Raw genomic sequence first — 18,812 nt, 5'->3', positions numbered from 1 at the left:
AATTCACAATTTGAGTTGAGGGGGCATAGCTCAGATGGTAGTGCTCGCTTAGCATGCAAGAGGTACTGGGATTGATGCCTGGCGCCTCCAAAGGCGGTAAATTTTTTCCAGCCTGGTTGATTGAATGGGTAGTGTATCCACCCTCCAGCCAAAAGGAAGTGGGTTCTAATCCTGCCGTGGGCATGGATTCGATGTTTGTGATTGTCTGTAAAAATACTAGTGGTGGTGGTGGTTGGCAGTAGATGGCATTGGTGTAGATGATGAAGATAGTTGCAGTTGGTGGAGACAGAGAGCTGTAGAGTGGGTACCTTCCCTCGATGAGTCTTTGGTCTCCCTGGAAGTGTTATGTAATAATAATAATTCAGCTGATGAGTTTTATTTGGTTCTTCCAATGGAGATGAAGGAAATAAATTACAAATTCAACTTATAATGAAATTAAATGTGTATTATACCTGTATTTTCATTTGCATTAAATAGCCATATTTTGAAAAATACTCACGTGGTTAAATGAGCTTTTAAAAAAGACACAAGAAGTCCATATCCATTCTGACTGAGATTGTCTATAAAAAAACAAAATCATAATTGCAATATCAACTGACCAATAAATCTAATACATATTTGTTAAATAAATGAAATTTATCTGAATATCATCATCATCATCATCATCAAATTCCTGCCATGTACCCTCAAGGGGTGTACAGGATATGACAGTACTACATGAAAAAATTACATCATTACTAACTTCCTATCTACAATTTTCCTCCAAATCAGTCTGTTACTTGTCAAGACTCCGACATTATCAGATCTTATATTTCTATCGTCTAAGGCACTTTGTACCGTATCAATCCACCTATATCTTGGTCTTTCTCTGGGTCGCTTTCCTGACAACCTGGCAGAGAACACTTGTTTTGCTAATCTTTCCTCTCCCATTCTATTTAAGTGACCATACCATCTGAGATTAGCTCTGCTAACGCATTCCTGGATGCTGACAATGTCAAGTTCTTTCCTAATATCCTCATTTTTAATATGATATTGCCATTGATGCCATCTGTTCACGCCTCTAATCTTTCTCAGGACTCTCATATCTGCGGTCTCTAGTCTTTGGTCAAGTGTTTTACTTCTGACCCAGCTCTCAGATCCATAAGTTAAAATTGGTTTGAACACAGTCTTGTATACAGCTAATTTAGTGTTCAGACTAATTTCTTTCTTATTTCATATGAATTTATTTAATTGACTTCCCACGATACCAGCTTTGCTGATTCTGTTGTCTATTTCTATATTTAGTTTACCATCTTCAGTAAAAATTGTGCCTAAGTAGCTGAAATGTTTTACTTGTTCCACAGGTTCTCCATTCACAACACAGTTGACATTTTCAATGATTCTGCCTATTTTCATTGTCTTTGTCTTTTTATTGCTGACCTTCATACCATATCTATTACAACAGCTATTCAATTTAGTCAGAGAATCTTGCAGACTTATAGCGGATTTATTTAGAAGTATAACATCATCCGCATAAAGCAAAGAGCTGACATTAACATCTCCAATTTTGATATCAGGTTTAATACCACATTCCTTCATAATGTGATCCATATAGATAATGAATAACAGAGGGGATAATGTACATCCTTGTCTCACACCAGATTTAACATTAAACCATCTTCCTGTACTTCCTTCAATTCTAACTGCTGACTCACAACTCAAATAAAGACTAAGTATTGCTTGATATAATGCCCCATTGACACCATATAACTGCAGTGTATTGAATAGCTTCTCTCTTGGCACCTTGTCATATGCCTTTTCCAAATCGACAAAACTTAAATACAGATCTTTGTTATATTCCCATGCTTTCTCGACTATTTGTCGTAAAGTGAAGATCTGATCCTGACAGCCTCTATTTGGCCTGAATCCAGCTTGTTCTTCACCAAGCTTTTCTTCCACAATTCTTCTCAACCGTTTCTCAAGTATACTTGCATAGATCTTGCCAGGAACACTCAGTAGGGAAATACCTCTGTAATTCTCATCTGAATATCAATGATGGTAATGTTATGTCTAACAGATATGACATATCCGTCGTATATGAGTGGTTAACATGTCCGCTCTCCAGTCAAGAGGCTGTGGGTTCAAATCCCGCCATGGGCATGGATGTTTGTGATTGTCTATGGAAATACTGGTGGTGGTGGTCGGTGGTAGATGGCGTTGGTGTAGTTGCAGTCAGTTGGTGGATTGTGAGTGGTGGAAGCAGAGTTGTAGAGTAGATGCTCTCCCTCAATGAGTCTTTGGACTCCCTGGAGGTGACAAATAATAATAAAAACAAATAATATTTGAAATGCCAAAATTTGCAATTCATGCTCACTTTATTAAATCAGTTACCCAGTGCATGAAGTTAAAAAAGATGGTGGGGAAAGAGGATTCCATGTGCATTTGCAATGGGATTGCAAATTATTATCAATTTTTATGAAAAATAACTATTAAAAATGCTACAGGAAGTTTAAGTCTTCCATGTGTGTGTGGGGGGGGGTAAAAAGTGAAAGAGTTCCTCAAAAACCATAACATCCAATTGTTTCACTGGCCATGTAACTCAAGGACCATACCAGGTAACAGGTATGTTAACACATCACTCAAGGACACAATTTGCATTTAGGTTTGAAATATGTAGTTTAGCAAAACAAAAGCAGATCTAAATTATAATTATTATTCAGTCAGGGAAGATAATATATAGCCTCAAGGGGGGGGGTCACATATTACCTTCACCAACTGCCATACTTGTTCTTGAATTTATTCATGCTAGCTGCACTAACCATCTCCAATGACAATCCATTCCAATCAAGCACCACACTATAAATGAAAACTCAAGCTCTCATTCTCCTTCTTGATAGCATTCATTCTCAACCTCAACTTCCAAGGTTGCCTTCTTGTTCTTTCCCCATACTCCATAAAATGAAAAATCAAGCTCTCATTCTCCTTCTTGATAGCATTCATTCTCAACTTCCAAGGTTGCCTTCTTGTTCTTTCCCCATACTCCATAAAATGAAAAATTCCATCTACTGATATCCTGTATGGCCCTTTCAAAAGTATGAGTTTCAATCATATCATCCTCTTTCTCCTGTTTTCTAGTATCTGTAGTCCACAAATTTTCTATCTTCACAATCCGTATTCCATAATACTGATATCATTTTAACACTCTCCCCACTATATTAGAATCACCGTGGAAACCAGACACGCATACAACAGTCCAAGTGAGGTCTTATCAAGGCCTTATAAAGAGGCAAAACAATTTCCTTATCTTTACACGTCAAGGTCAGCACTCTAATTATCCTCTTAATTGTATTTGCAATCTTTGCTATATGGTCCTTGAACTTCAACTTCCTTATTAAAACTCCGTGATCCCTAGCCTGATTAGTTTCTTCAAGCATAATCCCACCAATATAATACGACACTGGATATCTAATCTTGCCAAAGTATTTTACATTAATTGACATCCATTTTCCCATGCCCATGATTCCAGCCTGTTCAAATCATTCTGCAAATACAGTACTCCATATCAGCAGTATTCCTGATTGCCCTACCTATCTTTGCATCATCAGCAAATAGCTGTATGTCACTTGTCAAATCCTTCCCAATGTCATTAATGTATACATTGAATAACAGTGCACCAAGGACTGATCCCTGTGGTACACCACTAGTTACCTTAAATCTTGCAGACTCATATTCTCCATATACTACTTTTTGATATCTGTCAGTTAACCATCTCTTAATCACACAAATATTTTATAATCCAAACCCATATTCTCCAATTTACGCAAGTCTTCCATGTTGTATTCTGTCAACAGTCTTAGCAAAGTACAAAAATATCACGATGTATCCATTCTGCTTATCTAACTCAATGGTAACTTTATTATAGATATAAGCAAGTTAATGAAGAATGACCTTCCATTAGTAAATCCATGCTGCTCATTGCAAAGTATGCATTCTTTGTCAACCCATTTCTGTATTCAAGCCCTGACCAACTTTTCCAAAATCTTCACTCCTACTCCTAGATATATTGATAGGTCAATAGTTGGATACACCAGTATTTGCACCACCCTTGCACACTGGTATTACCATATATTCTTTTAACTCCTGTGAGAAATGAGAGATGGTACACAGTATTATTATTTTTATAATACTGCTTACCGCCTCTCATTATTCCACAGGAGTAGTATGTATGGTAATCACAATGTGCAAGGGTGGTGTATAAACATCGATTCGTTCGGTAAAATAAGGAAAAACTGTCTTAGGCTTTCAGTTTTGAATAAAACTTTATTAAAAGAATCTTTACAATGTTCGCGTTTTTCTTTCATATAGACAGGGTAGCTTTATGACATGATTTGCTGGAGTTCATATAACAACTCACAGTAAGGTTTAATTTCCATTATACTGGCGTTCATGAAATGTAATTAAAAGCTGATCTACAAGAAATAACAGGTAACGTGGTCTTGTTTTATTTTTCTTTATTATTCCCCGCCCCCCAGTTGCCTTACCTTCAATTATTATGAGACTGGATGTCTCCCTTTCATGATATAATTTTTCCAGAAAAAACATGTGGACTAAAATTCATAAACTTCACATTAAAGTCATCATAACAGACAGCAGGGCTACATTTCTCTACTTCGAAAACAGTAACACACGTGGTCCGACGCACAAGTAATATGGATTACAGGAAAACCTGGATATTTGCCCATTGTAACACAACAGAGATCATTACAATTATATCGCTAAAGAAGAGGGTAATATTACAGAAGATGCTCCAACATTATTTTTTTAGCAAAGCAACAAGAATATATTGCTAATTGACAATTCTTCTTTGAAGTAAAGACTATTACTCAGAACGTTGTGTCTGGATCACGTAATGAGCAATCAACAACTCATTTTAAAACGGGCGTGCAATTTTTTAAAGCATTATAATTTTGCAGGACACGTTATTTTTTTGCAATAAAATTATACTTGATAGCAGTGTTTTTGTTGAAATATTAACAAAATATATTTAAAAAAAGAATTTACTTAAGGTAGTTTTATTCAAATAGAATTAAAGGAGAAACCATTTCCGTTGGGGGCGTAGCTCAGATGGTAGAGCGCTCGCTTAGCATGCGAGAGGTACCGGGATCGATGCCCGGCGCCTCCAATTGTGAATTTTTGCCTCTATTCATTGCAATTGCTGAGTTTCTATTTTATTCACTTCTGTTATAGTGCAAATAATAATAGTTATATATAATATATATAAATATAAATAAAATATAATAATTCAAGTGTGTATGTATGCACACACTTTATATATATATATACGTATATATATATATATATATCATAAATAAATAAATATATATATATTTATTTATTTATCAATATATATATATATATATATATATATATATATATAAATATAAATATTAGCACGCACTTTTTAAAATGAGTTGCTCATTACGTGATCCAGACATGACGTTCTGAGTAATAGTCTCTACTTCAAAGAAGAATTGTCAATTAGCAATATATTCTTGTTGCTTTGCTAAAATAAAAAATAATGTTGGAGCATCTTCTGTAATGTTACCATTTTCTATAGCGATATAATTGTAATGATCTCTGTTGTGGTACAATGGGCAAATGTCCAGGTTTTCCTGTATATTTATATATAGAGAGAGAGATAGAGAGAGTCAAAAGAATTTTGAGGTCCGCCCCGGGAGGCACTTTGAACCTTTTTGAACTTTTGCAGTTAATTCTAAAATACAGTCTCGAGAACTCAGTTCAGAATATTTTAATACTACAATACTACAATACTGCGAATTTTCCTCACAATTGCTGTAAGTGTTGCTAGTTGTGAGAGGAGTTTTTCTAAATAAAATTGATTAATAATTACCTACATTACTATGAAATAGATTTTGCTAACAGAAAAGCAAGAGAAATAGCATTTTAGAATGTTGAAATTAAAGTTTTACTTCAAAAATAAACATAGTGTTTTGATTTATTTCCTTGTAGGGTTTGACTTTTTGTAGTATTTTTGATGAGTATTGAGAGCGGCGGCAAACTCAGTGACTACCCCTGGCGGCAAAAGTTACACCACTGTATATATATCAGTGGCGCACTCAGAATTTAATCTTGGAGAGGCCGAGCGCTCTGGATTTAACCTTGAGTGGGGAGGAGTTGAGTAGACGATTTGCGAATAAACACTATGCATCGCATACAACCTATGACTGAGCATCTGCAGTGATCGCTAATTCATAAGTAGTATAGAAATAGAAGACACAACACAACATAAATAAACAAAAAAAATGAATTTTAATTAGGAAAAGATTTTTGGAAAATTTTCTAGTGTTTTTTCCTTTTCTTTGGGAGGTGCTCGGGCCCCTTACCACCCCCCCTCTGGGTGCGCCACTGTTATATATATATATATATACGGTATATGTATGTGTTTTTGTATTTCAATCTTCAAGTTCTCGGCAGAGGTGACCTTTCTGTAACATGCTAGGTGAAAGCTACTAGATTACGCCATCTGTTGATACTAATCCAAACTATAGTTATATGTATATAACAGATGTAATACTATACAGCAGGGGTTCACAACCTTTTTGTTACCTAGAGCACATTCCAAAATACCGAAATAGCGACGGGCACCATCTATTTTTTCAAGCAATTTTTTTTAAATTCGTTTGTTAAATGAATACATACAAAGTTTACATTATAATCAAATGTTTTATTACTTAAAAGTTTACATTATATAAAAATTTAAATATATATATATATATATATGTAAGTTAATGTGATCTTTGGCATTTCATTTCATTGGCCAGTGCTTCATAATTAGAAGAATATGATGATATTCCAGTTCTTAAACTGGAATGAACAACTTCGAATGCGCGTCTACTTTACATTGTATGTGTTTAATACTCGTCATGTGTCATTAACGCATGCGTCTTATAGCATGCCATGAATTGTTGCGTGATTATTTCAAACTATACGGCACACGGTTGAACAGCGGCGGGCACACACAAATTGGTCGATGGGCGCCATGGTGCCCGCATGCATAGGGTTGGGAACCCTTCCTGCTATACAGTATTATGACTAAGTTTAACGCACGTGAACCACAGTAGTAGGTTTTTTATTACATAAATATTTCGTCCTAGGCATCTTAGGACATCATCAGTACAGTAAAGCAATACTAGGAATGACAAAAGAAAGGGTGCGTACGTACAAAGGAATCCAAATTGCGTGCAGTGGCACGTTGTGGCCTGAACTTAAATTAAATTAAATTGAACTAAATTACTTTAATTAAATTGAACGAAATTACTGTTAAGTTATTATTTTACACAATTTTGAATGACAATTTCCTATACTTTAGGGATGACAAGAACACCATTGCGGTTTAGATTTGGTCTGTGCAGTAGGGCTTCAGTACTTTCTTTATATAAATGTTTTATATGAAGATCTGTGTAGAAGTTTTGTCTTTTTCCAATGGATTTTGTAGTTTGGTTTTCAACTCCATGTTGAGCGAGGCCAGATTTATGCAGTTTGATGAGGTGGATATGGTCTTGATGTTCTGAAATGCGTTTAAAAACTGATCTGTCTGTCTGTCTGTCCAAAATAAGAGAGTACAGGAGAGCATGGAACCTCTTATACACCAGGTAGTAGCATAGGTGAAAGTTTGTCTTTAGGCGAGGGTAACAAGTTTTGGATCTGGTTGATGGGTTTGTAGGTGGCAGCAAGATTGTATTTCTTCATAATTTTCGAGAGCCGTTCAGAGATGCCTTAGTAGTAGAGTAGGCACTTCTGACCAAATAGGGTAGGGTAAATGGTGGGGGGAGTGACATTAGAAACATTACGTCACTGCCATTTGACGTCATTGTGTGTGACGTCATGAGTTTGGAATTTCCCTAGGGGTATATGTGTCAATGGCTTCAGTTCTTTTGTTCACGTATGGAATTATTTAGTTGTAAAACGTCATTTGTTATTTGTAAATAAGTGACGTTATTGTTTTGAATGGAAAGGAAGATATATTAGTGGATAAGGAATCGTGTCGTGATTAGTGGGACACTTCTGACCAGATCAAGATAAGATAAGGAATCGTGACGTAATTGTTATTTGTAAATAAGTGACGTTATTGTTTTGAATGGAAAAGGAAGATATTATTTTTGTATCGTGATTGGTGGGATATTATGAACAAAATAGGGATAGGGTGATTGGGGGAAAACGACGTCAGTGTCTTGGATGTGTATTGTTATGAGTTGTAGATAAGTAAATGGTTTGTGTATGGTATTATGGGTGATAAGATAAAGTTTGGAAATGTTTGGAATTTCGCTGAGGCCCCCCCCTTCTGTCAGGGACATCACGTGGTCTGTTTGGTTCGCTTAATGCATTGTGTGATGTTTAGAGAAAATAATCCTGATGTTGTGTTTGGAAATTTCTGGGGAACATATGTCTCTTTGTGATATCACATGGTGTTTTGGTTTGCCTATGGAAGTGTGGACTGTTTTTGAGATAGGATATCTTGAATTTTCCCAGGATGACAAACATCCATCATTGTCGTCATGTTTTGTCTTTGGTTGTCTATAGATGGCTGTACTAATTTTCGCATACATTTTGGGTATTTCTTTCCTGTTAAAGGCTAAGAATTCTTAGAGTATAGTAGAGTAGAGTGGTGGTTGCGCTTAGGCATTTCTGAATAATTTAATTATATGTTGGTGTTCCTCAAAACACAATTTTTTTTCCATAGCTCATCTATATTTTATTCTGTATTCATATTCTAATTCATATTTTATTCTGTATTCATATTCTAATTCATATTTTATTCTGTATTCATATTCTAATTCATATTTTATTCATAATTCATCCGAATATTTTGATTTGTCTATAATCAAGATCCTAAAGATCAATAAATAAATAAATAATTGAGTATGGGAATTCTTAGAGTAGAGTCATGATGACGGCATCGCTAATGTATCCATGTTGATACTCTAATATGTATCCTATGATTATTCTTATGAAAAAAAACTATTCAGTATTAGAATTTCACTACCAAAACATATGAGCACTGATTTTTGAAATTACAATTATCAATTGTAATGTTTAAGTTAAAAAAAAATTAACTTACATTTCTTTCCAGAATGGGAACATCTTGGTGCTATCTAAGTTTTCTGAATATTCCAAATTGTTGATTTTTAACATATATTCACAGCACAGAACACAAACACAAGTCTGAAAATGCAGTTGACTTTTTCATTATAGGTTACTGTGGCTAACATATATTCACAGCACAAAAACACACAAAACATTGGAGTTGAAAGATATTTCTGTAAATAACCAGAAAATCTATTTGACTACTTAATTTAGATTACTGTCCCATTGGTTCTCTGTATTAATTCTTTCCCACAGTTGCTCATGCTTTGTTTTCCTAAACTTGGTGGGAAGTCTATGCGCCGTTTTGTTTAGGGTATCTGTTATTTCCGGATTCGAATTCCGAATGCTGTTAGAGTATGGAATTCTGACAAGTGAAATGATTTTTTTCCAAAATCGATTGGTTATTTTACTTTTAAAATTCAGTTTAACTACATATTCTAACAGAAGAACTGAGCAAAATTAATAAATAAATAAAATGTACGTGAATTTATTTTCTAACACTGTAGATTTCTCATTAAGCCTTATCTTAAAAATATCTCTCTTATCCGGTCGCCAATTTTGTTATACGTAGGTGAGAAATCGTGTGTTTAGGTTGGAACTCTTCATTACCATGGGAAATTATTGCTGTAATAAATTAATACTTACATTTATTTTTTTAAACCGATATGACTATTAATTTTACCTTTGATTCCATGTGCTATTAACCTATTTCTAATAAATAAATAAATTTCTCTAACTGAAATTTATTTTATTTATTTTTTTCTTTGGCATTAGTAATTTTAAGTAATGGATATGAGACAAACAAGGTTTTGAACTCGCTATAGCGTTTTCTTTTAGAAATTCTTTTGCCAGCACAACAAATAAATAGTTATTTCTTATTATTGCAAATGAATATTAGCTCTGTAATGTATACTTTGTTAATTTCTATGTTACCTTTTATTTGGCTGTAATATTATTAACAAATTGTATTTACTGAATCTAACATACAGAAATTAAATAAAGTGAAAAAGACAGTATTTTTTTTTCTTATTCTTCTGCTTTAACATTTCCGCTGATGTTCATAGTGTAATGATTTGCCACTGGTGCTTACTTGTAATTCATGTGATTTTTCTCCATGTGACATTTCAAAACAAGTTGAACTATGGTTTTTACATAGTTCAATTATGTAAAACTCGTTTCCGTTAGTCCAAATTAACTGTTGTCCTCTCAGCCTGACATTTATTTCACAGTAGGGATATTTATATATATATTTTAACACAATTATTATATTAGATATTCTTTACAATACAAATAAATAATTATTTATTCTTATTTCAAATGAAAATTCGCTCAGAAAGAAAGAAAGAAATTAAGAAAAATTGTAAAGAAAAAAAATGTTTACCCTCAAATAAATATTTATGATCACAGCAAACAAGAAATTCATGAGGTTTTCAAAGTTTTGAAATTCATGCACATATTGTTTTCATCATTTGGTATCATTTAAATAAAGAACGAGTCTGGCTATTAAGTTTGTTAATGTTTTTTGATTTTTCTCTTCCAATGGCGAGTATTTTGATATATGCATGTTGATTCACTTGTTATCTGCATGCTACGATACCTTTTTATTTTTTTTGTCACTTTTCAGGTGAAATATTCTCCACTAAAATTCTGCCTATTAATTTAATACCCATTTCCTTTTGCTTCCAAGAGTTGACACAGTTTCACTGAGTAGATTTTCAAAAAAAAAAGTCTCTGGTTAGTTTGTGGCATGAAATTTCACAAGGAAAATAAATGTTATGGTCTTACTTAAATTTTATAACACATCAATGACACTCAATTTGTTCATTTAAATTTACACATTTTATTTGAGTGAAATATTATTTACAAATTGTATTTACTGAATCTAACATACAGAAAATAAATAAAGTGAAAAATACAATCTATTTTTTTGTTCCTTAATCTTCTTATTGTTAAATTTGCACTGTTGTTCAAAAGGTTCTTCCCATGCTTGTAGAATTGCCATCATGTGGTTTTTGACAATGTGACTCTCATCTGAAAGATAATTTTCATTTGGTGATCACTGGGAATTTATTAATGTAGTATAATTAAGGGTTGCATATTTTTTTTTGAAACCAATACATATGTTTCTGAACATTATTAAAAGCATAGAATCTTTTGTTATGTTTCCAAAAGCATTTAAAAATACACATTATGTTTTGGGCATCCAATTTCATTCAAATCAAGAACAGGCCTCCCTATTAACCTGGTTAATGTTTATGCTTTGTCTCTTCCTTTGGCGAGTAATATTTGATATTTGCATGTTGATTCTATCATCCAATTTCTTAGTTTGTCCAGAGATAGTGAACCAATTTCCCACTTCAGCTGAGGGTTATATTTTATTAACCAAGAATTCTGTTTTTTAACTCTTTCAGGTAATTCTTTCCAACTACAAGCTGATTTTGCCAATGCATATCTTACAATTATTCCATCAGAAATACAAATTTCATTAGAAAATAAATTTGAAGTCTTATTCAAAAGAAACTGACAATCAATTATTTCAATGATAACTCAAAATTCGTATTTTTCACCCACTGTCGATTTTTCATATTCGTTTTCTTCATTCTTCTTCTTCTTAGATTACTTCATATGGCACCACAAATAAATAGTTATTTATTATTATTATTATTTCATTGATTATTAGCTCTGATCTTATATTTTATGTTAACTTTCTGTTACAAAATTCGAACCAATTAGAACTTTTCACAAAGAAACTTTCAAAGAATTTTGTGGCTCACCCATTATTTTTACATCACCAAACACAAAACAGCAGCTGCAGTGGATGAACGATTACCTTAAGTCCAAAGTCATTCAAGCTCTATGGTTTTTTCTTATAGTACTGTTTACCTTTACTATATGCCCTACCCTGACCGTTCCTTCAAAAATGAACATTTTGTGCAGATGACTCAACGACAGGATTTCGCATACTGTTGGATATACTGTTGGCATGTTTTTATCTTACTTTGTGTGGAGAAAGGTAAAATTTGTATATGTGTTATCTGGAGAGTACAAATATTTTTTCCATACCAAACTTTAAAAGTTAAAACTCAGGTTTTGGGGTTAATTATCTGCTATCTCTATGTAAAACAACCAAATTCTAATAGTTTGGATTTTCGATTTTGTGAACGAATTGTTTTCTAAGCCTTTTTTTCAACCGGTTCCCGAGTTAGTCGATCTCTGGCACGGGCAAGTGGGTTTTTCCTCCTGGAAATTCGGTTTTTTCGTCCCGTAAACTCAAGAAAATCGACCGTAGACCCCACATTATTTTCAGACATTAAAAATATATTGTGTTAGGGTTAGGGACCACGCGATGGCGGCACATTTGAGTTTTCTCTCTTCACTGTGTACTGCTTAATTCATGATAGCCTTGGGCCATCTATCTCTGATTGGTACTAGTAGAGATTGAACTGCCCACTCAGTCTCCAAAAGTTAGATAGGGCTAAATGGCCTCGCCTACTCCCGTATACAGAATAAAATGGCTTTTGCTGATTTTTTTTATTGTTTTCAGATAACTCAAACAATGTCAATTGGTAGCATTAGACAATTTCTAAAATAATCAATACATGGATATCAGTTTTATACTTTTTTCCCCCGTTCCTAGAATTAATTTCACAGTAGTGATTTTTTTAAATAATTAAACAGAATTGCATTAAGGTATAAAGTTCTGGATTTAAATATTAAGTTCTAATCAGAGTAACTGAGTAAAAAATTCACCGTGGAAATACACAACAACAAAAGCACATATCTTTGTTCATTGAAGTTTACAAATGCATATTTTATTTCGCTGAAATACTATTTACAAGTATATTCACTGAGAAAAATTCGAAACATGCAATTACCTAAAAATATTTCACAATATTTAGCTTACACTCTTAACATTTTCCAACGAGTTCAATGAATAAAATTTTTGTTACTCACTGTTTCTTGGTTACATTACATCAAAATAGCTGATCATGCAAAAGAGTTTTTAAAGCAGATACCATGGTAAGCACACCTCCATACATTTGATCTTGTGTCAGTCTGGAAATGACACCATGCCTAACTAAACATTCTGTGTGTTCTTTTGTTACCAAATATACACAAACAGTTTTCGTAAAATGTTCATAAATGTCCCAAAATAAAGAATCTTTATCGAATTGGATAAAATCTTGAAAGTCAAATTTTACCATTGATGAATTTAAATGATTAGCAATCAATTTCCCCATGATCGAATAGCTGGTAATTCAGTTTCCAAAAATAGTAAATGATTATCAATGTTGTACATTTTTGTTAAAAATCTCTCAGCTTCTTCAAAACTAATAGAAAAAACTTTACTTCCATCAGCTCCTGTATCATCAGGTATTAGTTCCCCATCTTGGCATTTCAGAATATAACACTCACCGAGGTCCATTTCGTAGTCAACTCTTCTTTGCAAGTAGCCGAGGATATCAGACCACTTCCTGCATAACTTTTCCCAAAGGAATCCAAATCGCATGCAGTGTCATGTTGTGGTCTGAACTTAAATTAAATTAAATTGAACTAAATTACTTAAATTAAATTAAAATTAGTTACAGTTAAGTTATTACAACACGGAGTTGAATACCCAAACTGCAAAATCCATTGGAAAAAGACAAAACTTCTACACAGATCTTCATATAAATATGAACGTTTATATAAAGAAAGTGCTGAAGCCCTACTCCACAGACCAAATCTAAACTGCAATGATGTTCTTGCCATCCCTAAAGTATGGGAAATTGTCATACAAAATTGTGTAAAATAATAACTTAACAGTATTTTAGTTCAATTTAATTAAAGTAATTTAGTTCAATTTAATTTAATTTAAGTTCAGGCCACAACGTGCCGCTGAACGCAATTTGGATTCCTTTGTACGTACGCGCCCTTTCTTTTGTCATTCCTACTATTGCCTTACTATACCGATGACGTCCTAAGATACCTAGGACGAAATATAATGAAAAACCCATTACTGTAGTTCACGTGTATTAAACTTAGTCATGAATTCTCCACAGGTTTCTCTATATAATCAAATATACAGTATTATAATATAGATAATATACAGTATACATAATGTGTAATATGTATACTATATTATATCGATTTTTCTTAGTTGCGGAATAAAAAAAAAGCTGAGTTTCTTCTAAAAATCGTACCTGTTTTTTTTTTTTTTTTTTTTTTACTTATAATCGGTCATAAAAGGTTTAATGAATAGCGCATTGACACCATGGAGAGGCTCAGGAACCCTGTTCTAGGAATCATACACGGCGCTTTGTTTGAAATTTTTTTTTAAGTATGCTTCAGGTTTCCAATAAGCAGAATGGATCCACCATTGGAAGATTATCCGAAGTATTTTATCCTTTTTTTTTAAACTTTATCTTTTATATTTTTCCAATATTTACTTTCACAAGTATTTTTTTTTTTTTACCCTCTCTGTGTTCTTTACAACCATTCATTCTCATGGGATAGGCTCTTTAGCTTTATATCAATTCTGGGGTTCTAGATTTTGTATCCTTACATAATTTTACCACATGCTTCGCTATCTCAGTCAATAAATATTTTCTTCAAAATCCGTCACCAATTATTTAAGGTTTAATTCTTTTTTTTTTTCAAACTTTTCCCTTTTTTTTTCTATCCTGAAATATTTATCTACCTGAGTATATTGTTCACGTCTGAAAGTTGTTGGACTTCTTTTCAAATATCATTACAAAAAAACTCCTCTTGTCTTTCCGACCACACTGCAAACCTTATTATCAACCATACCATAATCAATAAGATTTTCTTATCAACTTCTAAACAAGCCTTCTTTTTTTTATTTCCCGTGAGTTCTCTGCGTGTGATTTTATTCTCGTCTTTATGTTGGAACATGGCGTTAATGACTATTCCATGTCCTCAGCAAGTTGGGTGAATGCATGCCATTATTTCTATTAGCCATGAATATTGTAAATAATTTAACCGCCGAGATCGCTAGGTTAAAGAAGATTATTAGACAGACAACGGGGGAACTACAGAAAGAGGATATCAGCAAGGGTGCTAAAAGTGTTCAGCTGAACTGGCTATATAATTTGAGTCTCAGAAGAGGGAAGATTCCACAGGAGTGGAAAGAATGTAAGGTACCATTGTACAAGTGGGGGGGGGGGTGCAAAGACAGACCTAACCAACTATCGACCAATCAGTATTTCAGGAGTGGTGGTGGTGAAGATTTTGCAAAAATTGGTTAGGGGCTCGCATTCAGAAATGGGTTGGCAGAAAATAATATCTACTTTGCAATGAACAGATGGGTTTACTAAGGGAAAATCATGTTTTAGTCATTTAGTCAAAAATAATGTGGGCAAGTCCCCATGGAGCTTGTGACTTGCAGGCACGGGCATGGCTAACCCGTGGTCCCAGAGCTAAGTATGATCTATTTCAAAGCTTTTGGTTATACTTTTCTCTAACTTTTTCACTTCCTGCTTCTACCCTCATACTAACATTTTCCTAATGAAGATTCTTTATTTAAAACTTTCTGTCTGTCTCTTTTCTTGCTTACTAACCTCAGGAGGTCCTTCATTCTCCCTGAAGCTATTAGAGTACTCGAGGGCTGGGGTGTTTCCTCCTCTTTCAACTAACCACTAATAGTTATAGTAGTGGGCAGCAGCGCTACTTGTATTAACCTCCTGTAGCACACATGTTACAATACTGCGATGTGGAAGGCAAGGGGAAACCACCACATTACATTCCCAAGTAAAAGCAGCAATGGAAGTTAAAAATGAAATCAAGATTGGCGATGGAGCCTTCACTGAAGGAGTCATGCCCGGCAGGAGAAGTAACTGGGTTTCTCAGGTCGACAGCCAACGAAATCCTGGTAGTTATTCAAAATTGAAGACAAGAAATAAGCTGAATATTGGAATATGAAATACAAGAACACTGCTAGAACCAGGTAAATTAGAAAATGTGAAAAAAGAAATGGAAAGACTTGAAATAGACAATCTGGGCATTAGTGAGACGAGATGGAAGGGACAGGGTGATTTCTGGAGTCGAGAATTTCGGATAATATATTCAGGATAAAAGAAGGGCGAGTCAAGTTGCAATAATGCTTCATAAAAAAGTTGGAAAGTTAATCACTACAATAATTAACTATAGTGACAGAAGCATGGCGATAAGCATTCAAAGTGAACCAATAAACCTCAATATTATAATGGTCTACATGCCAACATCACAACATAGCGATGAAGAAATAGACGAAATTTATGAACAAATAAAAGAAATCTGGAGCAGCTTTAAAGACACAATACAATAATAATGGAGATTGGAATGCTAAAGTGGGAGAAGAGAGCAATGATAATGTTTCAGGAATATTTGGTCTTGGACATAGGAATGAAAGAGGAAAGCAATTAATAGAATTTTGTACACCAAAACAGTTAGTTATAGCAAATACACTATTCCAAGTTCCAAAAAGAAGAAGATACCCCTGGAAAGCACCTGGTGATTCAAATACAGTAGATATCAAATAGATTATATATCGGTCAAGAAAAGATACAGAAACCAAATAAAAAATTGCAAAAGCTATCCAGGTGCTAACATTAGCAGTGACCATAACCTTGTCTTAATGAAAACAGAACTGAAACATAGGAAACAAATCCAAAGATATAAACCAATAAGATGGAACCTTGAAAAATTAAAGAGTAAAGAAGTAAAGAGAGGATACCAAGAGGCAACTGATCATAACAATCCAGAAAACATAAAGAGTCAGAATAATATTGAAAACCAATGGAATATGATTAAAGAGTTAATTACAAATTCATCAAATCAATTATTGACAAATGCAGAAAAAGAAAACATTGGATAACAGATGAAATACTTGGCCTTATGGATGAAAGAAGAAAATATAAAAATGCTGTTAAAGAAGAAGATGTGGCCAAATACAAATATCTTAAAAATCAAATTACAAGAAAATGTAGACAAGCCAAAAAAGAATACCTGAAAGAACAGTGTAATAACATAGATGAATTATTTAAAAAAGAAAACATAGAGAAAGCCTATAAAGAAATTAACAAACTGACTTTCAAATTTAATAAGAACAGCAAAAACAATGACATCAAAGATGAAAATGGAAAATTACTAATAGAATCTGAGGATATATTAATGGAATGGAAGAATTATCTTGAAAATCTCTATAATGGCGACGAACTTGATATCAAATGTTAAAAATACCAAGCAAATTTAAACCTGGTTTTACTCCATTTCCCAAGTAAGCAAACAGACAAACAAGTCAAGTTTGCGCCTGCAAGTGATGCAAGTCTAGCTGATCCTACAAGTAGTGCAAGACCAAGGCAACTCGTGGTAAAGGTGGCATAAGCTCTGATCACTAATCTTAATATTTACCCTTAATACCAAAACACATCTCCAAGAAGGGGATTGCATGATGTTTTGTATTAAAGGCAAGAGGCCACTACCCAGATCGGTTTCGACCTTTATTGAGGTGGGTGAGAGTAAAGAATAAACCCATCATCGGCCTATTGAAAAATAAAGGGGTCAGAGTGCCCCCAAAGAGAATTAAAAGAGGGGTAAGGAAGTGAAAGAGAGGTCAAAGTGGGGTGCTGGGGGGAGGGGGGAAGAGGAGAGGAAGCGGAATAGGATGGGAAGGGCGGGTGGGAAGGTGGGGGTAGGGAAAAAGAAGAAAAATAGGCCTCAGCTCATTATTCTCATCTTGCTAGCTTAAAGCTATCAAGTGATATTTCCTCACCCTCCTCGGAGATCTGCCTCAAGAAATCAAAAGGACCACGGAGGTAGCCGGTGCCCAGGTGACCCGCTCCTTCAGGGTAGCCCGCCTCGAGTTGGCCTGCGCTGCCTGGGTTTTTCCTCCGAACTACCTCTGTGGGAGACCAGGAAACAAAACAGACCTCGGGGGGGGGGATGCAGAGACCAAGAAGATGACTCGGAGTGGAGCTGCTGCTGCAGATGGAGATCTTAAATCAGCAGCAGGCAGAACTTGATGGTGTTGTTTCTGACAGTACACAGGATTGGAGGTGAACACCACTTGTTAAATTTGGTGTCACCCAGAGCCTCTCTCTCGAGATGTAAAAACCTCCTTAAGGAGCCATAGAACATGTAGAGGACGATCCGAGAGAGATCCAACAGACTGGGAGGATTAGCATAGTTGGAAAATTTTTTCCTAACCTTCCAGATGCGATATTTAAATTCATTGATGATAAATACTAGTAACTTCTGCCTGTTGTTGGCTGGTGGAGCGAATTGCAGGAGGATCACTTGCTCCTGCAGTAGGAGGGGGATGCGGAGCACGTCGCTTAGCCTCCTCCAGATGAAGATGGAAATGGGACACCCGTAGAAAGCGTGCTCTACGGTGTCCGGGCTCCGGCAGAAGCTACATAATGGGTTCCAGTTGTTGTTGAACCACCACTTATTCACATTGACTGGAAGGTGTCCATAGGCTATCCTCCAGGCCAGGTCCTTTCTCGATGGGTAGCCTCGATGGTTAGAGAGGTGGCCGAAGAGAATGTCATTGTTGTTGATTCCTAGATCCGGAACGTCAGTATGAAGGATGTTAAGGAGATGATCATATCACATCTTGCTGTTCCGGATCCCGGCAGTGTTGACACCCGACGAGCGGAGTTGTTGTACTAGCTGGCAAAGTCTATTGT

At 34.7% G+C, this 18,812-nt stretch overlaps 1 protein-coding gene and 1 non-coding gene across 2 annotated transcripts in view; one reads left to right on the top strand and one right to left on the bottom strand.

Annotated features, from left to right (window-relative positions):
• Elp5 (Elongator complex protein 5) overlaps nt 1–4,897 on the bottom strand; it is a 69,894-nt gene extending 64,997 nt beyond the window's left edge. The window contains exons 1-2 of the mRNA XM_090412872.1: nt 4,521–4,897; nt 500–560 (exon numbers count right to left, since the gene is read on the bottom strand). Of these exons, the coding sequence (XP_090268998.1) occupies nt 500–560; nt 4,521–4,581 (122 nt within the window). The 5' untranslated portion in view covers nt 4,582–4,897. The remainder of the gene's footprint in view (nt 1–499; nt 561–4,520) is intronic.
• A 191-nt stretch (nt 4,898–5,088) lies between these two features.
• Nucleotides 5,089–5,161, top strand: TRNAA-AGC (transfer RNA alanine (anticodon AGC)). The gene has a single exon. It is a non-coding gene; the product is annotated as a tRNA-Ala (tRNA).
• The last annotated feature ends 13,651 nt before the right edge of the window (nt 5,162–18,812 follow it).

This window comes from Typopeltis vanoorti, chromosome 2, assembly GCF_054136105.1.
Source record: "Typopeltis vanoorti isolate ZY-2024b chromosome 2, IOZ_Tvanoo_1.0, whole genome shotgun sequence".
Lineage (NCBI taxonomy): Eukaryota > Metazoa > Arthropoda > Arachnida > Uropygi > Thelyphonidae > Typopeltis > Typopeltis vanoorti.
This window is presented reverse-complemented; position numbering and strand designations above follow the sequence as displayed.